General features: G+C 41.6%; 1 protein-coding gene across 1 annotated transcript in view; it reads right to left on the bottom strand.

The window, feature by feature from the left end:
• PLEKHG1 (pleckstrin homology domain containing, family G (with RhoGef domain) member 1) overlaps nucleotides 1-7,064 on the bottom strand; it is a 45,005-nt gene that overhangs the window by 10,766 nt on the left and 27,175 nt on the right. Inside the window, exons 10-11 of the mRNA XM_008566484.1 lie at nucleotides 6,011-6,027; nucleotides 414-2,055 (exon numbers count right to left, since the gene is read on the bottom strand). Of these exons, the coding sequence (XP_008564706.1) occupies nucleotides 414-2,055; nucleotides 6,011-6,027 (1,659 nt within the window). The remainder of the gene's footprint in view (nucleotides 1-413; nucleotides 2,056-6,010; nucleotides 6,028-7,064) is intronic.

Below are 7,064 nucleotides of genomic sequence, written 5' to 3'. Positions count from 1 at the left end.
GGGATTTAGAAGCAAAGAGCAATCCTATATGCTTCTAAACCTTAAAAGTTTACACGAGCTCTTCCTCCTAACAAATTACTGAGACCCACGGAAAAGCTTTAGATATCACAGGTTAAAACCAACTGTTCTTTTTCATACCGTATGTTACCTAGAGAGACCCTATTCTTAAAATATCAGTCCTGTAGTGACAATGTTACATGCACAGCAAAACCCTTGGAGGCCAAATCAAGACACCACTTGCATAATTCAGTGGTGGTGAAGTGGGAGAAAGTTTGTGATGGCTTTGTCTGTGGTCTGCCTTTGAGAGATAAATACTTGGCGTGTCCTCATAGGTGTGTCCACTGTAAGGACTCTGAGGGTTGAGAACCACGTTCATCCCACTCACAAGAGGGAGAGGAGCCCTGGGAACGTACCGATGGCCGGCCCTCCTTGCCTCTTCTCTTCCAGGATGGAGGCCAGGTCTTTGGGCTCAGATTTATGCTGCTGACCAGCTGGTGGCTGCTCCAACTCTGGACTTTTCACTTTTAAAAGTTGATTTGCTTTCTTGATCTTCTGACTGTACTGCCTTGCCATCATGAAAACCCTGCTTTTTGTCTTATCTGTGCCATCCATCCCAGGGTCAGGGTTTTCGAGGTCTGTTTGAGACAGACTGGTGTTGGCCAAGTCATAGGGACTGTCCGTGGGAGGCATTTCACAGGCCAGAGAGAGCCGGTGAAGACTCAAGAGGGAGCCTTCTTTGGAAATCAGGTCTTCTTTGAATGGGCAGCTGGGCCGGCCAGCTCTGATGGCCCCGCTTCTCACGGGCGCGAGGAAGGGCTGGCTCTCAGACAGGGACAGCGTGGACGTGCACCGTGCCGCATCCCTGCTCAGCTCAGGGGTGCTCTGGGCATGCACCCTGTCTGGCACGTCATCTCTGCTCACGGGAAATGCCGCGAGGAGACGGTCTCTAGCTTTGTCTTCATTTTTCTTGATATAATTTTCCAGGTCATTCCAGATTTCATCTACTTCTTCAGATAGTTTATCAGATACAGTGTCATCAGCTAAGGACAAGTTACAGCTGGAGGAGCCGTACAGCAAGCTCAGATAATCATGCTCAGGGGCACTGGGAGGGTACGGAGTTTCGTCCTCGCTAAACTGGAGGCTATCCTGGGACACAAAGGGCCTCAGACTGTCACAGCATGCAAAGTCGGCTTCCAGCCCCAGAAAGGTGCTCCTCTTTGAACGCTTGAGGCTGCTGCATTTGAAATCCTGTGGTGGTGGATCTGGGAGCCCAATAGTGTCATAGATGTTTTCCTCGACCACCTGGAGTTCATGTGTGCTTTGGTTCAAGGCCTCTCGACCTGTGAAAGTGCCATCTCGTTTCGTGTGAAGTGAGCTCTTAGTGTGGCCAGCCTGCCTCTTTGAGAAGGCTAACTCTGGGGTACTCTTGGGGCGAACAGAGTCCCTGGCTGATTTGGGGGGAGTGGATTCTGCTTCTTGCTGTTTAGCCACCATTAGTTTTAAGTCCTCATAACTTATGTTATCGTAGACATGGTCTATGTCATCAATAGTCAACTCTATAGATGACCCAAAAGGAGTCATCCCTTCCTGCTCCTCTGTTTTAAGGCTGTTCTGCAGTTCCCTTTGGGGACTATACTGAGAGCCATCGCTGTCCCTAATTCTTATGTCAGGGGGGCACGTGTTACTCTCGCCGGCACTGCTGGCACGCCTGACAATCCTGTGGCCAGAGCTGGAGGTCTCTGTGGACTCGATCTGTCCCATATGCCAGCTGCAAGGGCGACTGGAAGTGCTATCGTCACACAGTCGGGTAGAGTTCAAATCTGAGGAGGAAAAGGACGGCACGAACATCTGATAATCATCTTCATCCTCATTCTCCTGCGGTGACCGTCGGCTGGGAAACAAGGCTTGTCTAATCTGGTGATCAGTCCAGATGTTTCTGATAGCTCCACCCCCACGAAGCACGCTGATAATGGCAGAACTGCTCGGCTGACTGTTCCTCTGGGCAGGAGATGGCCCTGCTGAAGTCAGCTGGGGAGATCCTTCCTCTCTAGACACCTGAGGAAGACAGAAACATGTCAGTTGAATTACAGCACCATGGAGGAGATCAATAACTTAAGGATTTCTCCACTGCCTCTGCCATTAGACTGTAACATGAGGGTACTTCAAAAGTTCATGGAAAGATTCATATTATTTTAAATTCCATTTTCCACAAACGTTTTGAAGTACCTTTGTATTCTTAAAGAAAATGATCAGTAGTCATTGTTGATTTTAATTGAGTTGATATTTATTTAGGACTTAGGCTAGACAATGTGCAGTCATTCTCCAAATTTAATATTCACACTCTATGAATCATATATGATTCTACCAATTTCACAGTAAGGAAATCTAGGCTCCTAAAGATTCAGTAACTTGCTCTACCTAGTCAGTAGTAAGGCTGGGACTCAAACCCAGGTCTGACTCTAAAACCCTTGCCTCAGAGCAAGGTATCAGCTCAATGTAGGAAACTCTTAGATACTTCAAATAAATCTGCTGTGTACTTGAAAAATAATTCATTGTATAAATGAATATGTATAGGTGTCAATTGCCATAATACCTGGCTTCTATTTGAGACTTTCTAAGGAGCCTTAGGCCCAGTGCTTGACTCCTAGGAGTCTTATATTGGTTTCCGGTATACCAGAAGCCCCTGCCAGTGACCTGACTGCACACTCCAAGGGTTTCCCTTAAACCTGCAGATCCACCATGAATCTGACCAGCAGTACCTTGGCGTATAGATTCTAGGCAAAAGAGCCTTTGTTGCAGGAATGTAATTTAATCCACTGTTGAGCTAGTAATATTTTTACTTCCTATCAAAATACATTTAATTAACATTTAGGTGCCTTTTAGGAAGTAAAATCTGAATGACATTAATGATTTCTAATCAAAGGAAACAGTGGGGTCTTTTATAATTGGGGACCCTTTTTTTAAAAAAAAAAGATGACCAGTGAGGGGATCTTGACTCTTGGCTTGGTGTTGTCAGCACCATGCTCTCCCCCAAGTGAGCCAACCGGCCAACCCTATATAGGGATCTGAACCCATGGCCTTGGTATTATCAGCACCACACTCTCCCAAGTGAGCCACAGGCTGGCTCTCTGGGGACCCTTTTTTTTTTTTTTTTTTCCGTGTCCGGCAACAGATCACAACCCTCAGTGTCGCGCCCGTACCGGACCGGGACCGGCAATGGGATCGCAACCCTTGGTGCTGCGCCCGCACCTCGCTCAGCCAGTGAGCGGGAACCGGTCTGTATGTGGGATCCGAACCCTTGGCAGGAGTGCCGACGCACTCCCAAGCGGCGCACTGTAGCAGTGCGCCACCAGGCCGGCCCTGGGGACCCTTTTTGATGGAGCTCAATTGGGCAAAAAGGAGTGGATCACCTTTTGATACTACTCTTAGGTAGAAGGATTAGCTTCAAAGAGTTAAAAGGTTAAGACCTATTCAAACTAATTAGTACCAGGGACATATTTTCCAATGAAAACACTATAATAGTAACCTATGGGAAGTGTCAAATTAGCAAGAACTTTTCATTACATGTCAACAACACTGGGATATTATTTACCAGGGAAGTAAGAGGAATAGTGAAAGACAGAATAAAATTTCATCCTAAATGCTATTTTTCTTTTAAAACTTAAAAAATTCAATTATTTCATGTTTTGTTCTCTATTTCACACAAATGTTTATACATAATTATACAATATTTATTGCCTTATATATCTTTTTTCCCCACCCTTTAGTATCTCTTCCTTTTCATCTTGCACATACTGCACTGGTATAATGTCTATAAAAATATAAACACCCAGTAACTACTTCTTATACAGTAAAATAAGTTAATGAAGGTAATTAAATTATGACAAATAATTTGAAAGTGGAACAAAATGATTTTGTGTTTCTCACAATAGCCAAAAGTAATCCTTAAGATCTTTCATCCCAGAAAATTCCCAGATGTTTTAGAAGAACAGAAAACCTGAATTGTTAATATTGAAATATATTTTAAGGTAATTATACTTGAGAAAAAGATAGTACTTTGGAAGCTAAAAATTTATATCAGATAAATCATTAGGAGAACTGAAGAAGCTCTCAGATTGAGAAATAACCGGTATATGATTGGTCACAACACAGAAATATGTAATTTAGATATCTCAATTTTACCGGAGCCACAATGAACTTTTTTCCCCTGTTTTTCCACATTCTCAGTGTTATGGCTATTTACTATGATAACACTATCATTTATGGAACACTTGTAATAAGTGTTAAAATACTGTACTAAGCACTTTAAAGAATACATATTATCACATTTCCCCCCCTGAAACATATAGGAAAGGTGAGTGGCAGCTGAAGTATTGTGGTATTTAATCTTTATAACAATTCTGTAAATTAGGAAACAAAGTCCTGGTAAGGTTAAGCCACTTACTTGTCTATAGTCATACAGTGTATGGCAGAGATGGGTTTGATCCATGTCTTAATCCAGCTCATTTCATGAGCTTAACCACTACACACACACACAGCCTCAAGAATATATATTCTAGGAGAAACACTGAGCTATTATTAAGGACTACAGATGGTCCTGACCTACAGTGGTTCAACTTAATGATTTTCAAATTTACGATGGTGTTGAAGCAATACTCCAGTACACGCCTCGACTTACAATGGGGTTTACGTCCTGCTAGACCCATTATTTGAACTTACGATGGGTTTATCAGGATGTAACAGCATCGTAAGCCCATGAGCATCTGTATCTCCTATTATAAACTCTTTAATCATCAGTAAATCTGCTCTCCTCACAATTAGTATACATTTAGCACATATACTATTAGGAGACAGAATTTTACCACTAAAAAAAGCACATCGGTGTTTTCTTTCTTTCCTGTCTTCAGATTTCATAAGGCTTGGCCAGTCCCCATATGGACATGGCTTGTGCACTGTTGAAGAAAGTGTCTAAGCAGCTCTTGAGATTGTATCTCTAGAACACACAGTACTGAGGGGAGGTTGGCTCCACAATCCTAGCCTGACTGCCTGAAAGAACAGGGTGACTTCCATAGCGATCCCATTTATGAAAACAAAGTAGATTAAAAAATCAAAACCTCATGCCATATTTCAGGATAAGGAACCAATTAATGTTAATAAGTTTCAAAAATTTCCAAACAAAATATGTACTACCTGAAAAAGAGTACTTGCCCTAAGCCATGAAAATCACTTAAAGCCAAGACTATGTTTATTTTTAAACAGCTTAGTGGTTTTAAGTCATGGTGCAAATGAAATTGTGGAGAGATTTTCATAGCCACATCCGTATAGATACAGAACATTACACAAGAAGCCATGGTCAGTTCTCTAGGAATTATTAATTTAGCCAACTGACCAGTAGCCATATTGGACAAACCTCTGAGGTCGAGATAAGATACCTACTCTTCATAGGTAATAAATTTGGATATATATCTTCCAGTAGAGCATACCATTCTTAGCCTGCCCCCAACCTTTTATCAGGGGAAGAAAAGTTAAAATTTGATATAGCGAAGTTCATTCTCTCACATATCATAGATCTCATATACCAGCAAGAGGGCCATGTTCTTGAAAGGGGAATCCTCCTCCAGGTGACTGAGGGTAATGCTTTGAGAAGGGAGTTACATCCAGAGTCCAGGGCCTTGGTCTTATATGGGCAGAGGCACATGAGGACGGGAGGCGGGTCACACCAGCGCCGTGCAGGTATCATACCCTAAGGTAAGGCTATGGCCCTGAGGTGACATGTGGGGCAGAGGGATGAATCAATCATTGCCTTAGTTCTAAGGGCTGGAAGGCGGGTTGCAGGGGGGCAAATTCATTAAACCAAATGGAAATAATTCAAAATGTAAAATATAAAATTTCCAAAATGTAAGATATTGTTTACACTTGGAATACGGGCTGGGAATGAGATACGCAAGGAAAGGGCACCTTTGGAGCTGCCTAATTAGACATCTCAAGATAAGAATGTGATGGTGCTTACCTTTTGGATGTCTTGGGCTGTTCCTGAAAAATAGAAGTTTATTTTATCAAGCTTGAGAATTCAAAATGTAGCTCATATATAGGTAAACACTAATATTTTATAGGACTTATAAACTTCTTGGTAATAATTGAAGCCCAAATGAGTTCTGGGCCCTTTAGACCTAATTTTCAGAAAATGCCTCTCAATTATCCCAGTTGTGTATCCTCTACTGTACATAAAACCACCTTACGTGCGCCTGCAGGTTAAGTATCTTCCCAATCCCTTAGAGCAATGAATTACTTCATGTTGTTAAGTTTCCAAAGCTTCCAAATAAAAATATGTATTACCTGAAAAAAATCCACATGCCTTAAAGCCATGAAAGTCATGTAAAGATAAGACTTTACTTGTGTTGATTTTTAGACATTTTATTGGTTTTAATTGAAAGATACAGGCTTTATCAGTAGGGCTGCCTTGGCCCTGTGCCTAGTAGTCTTGCAGGTGGAATTGTGGGGAGAGATTTACATAGCCACGTTCTCACAGACACTCTTACAGATACCCTGATTACATGTGTCTCATCTTTAAAACTGTTTCGTTATAGAAACATATAAAGTACTTCCTTCCCCACAAATCCCGCTCCCTAGAGGTAACCACAGTAAACAGCTTAATGTTCATCTTTACAGGTCCTGCACTGCCCCCACCCTACCACAATTTTTTTCTTTATTTTTTTTTTTAATAGAGATGCAATATGCAACATTGAATCCATGTTATTATGCATTTGGCAAAATCCACAGAACTGTGCAATATAAAGAGGGAATCCTAATGTAAAACTGAATTAATAATAATATATCAAATACTGACACATTTAATTGCAACAATTGCACCATGCTAGTGTAACGTCAGCAATAGGAGAAACTGCATGGGGGGTGGTATGGGAACTCTGTACTTTCAACTCAATTTCTCTCTAAAACGAAAACCACTAAAAAATAAAGAAAAAAGAAGAAAAAAAATCTTTCTGCAGTCAAATTATCAAATTTGTCAATCTATAATTCATCTTGGTATTTATTTTTAGTGTATG

The sequence above is a fragment of the Galeopterus variegatus genome, unplaced genomic scaffold (genome assembly GCF_000696425.1).
Source record: "Galeopterus variegatus unplaced genomic scaffold, G_variegatus-3.0.2 Scaffold245, whole genome shotgun sequence".
In the NCBI taxonomy this organism is placed as follows: Eukaryota; Metazoa; Chordata; class Mammalia; order Dermoptera; family Cynocephalidae; genus Galeopterus; species Galeopterus variegatus.
This window is presented reverse-complemented; position numbering and strand designations above follow the sequence as displayed.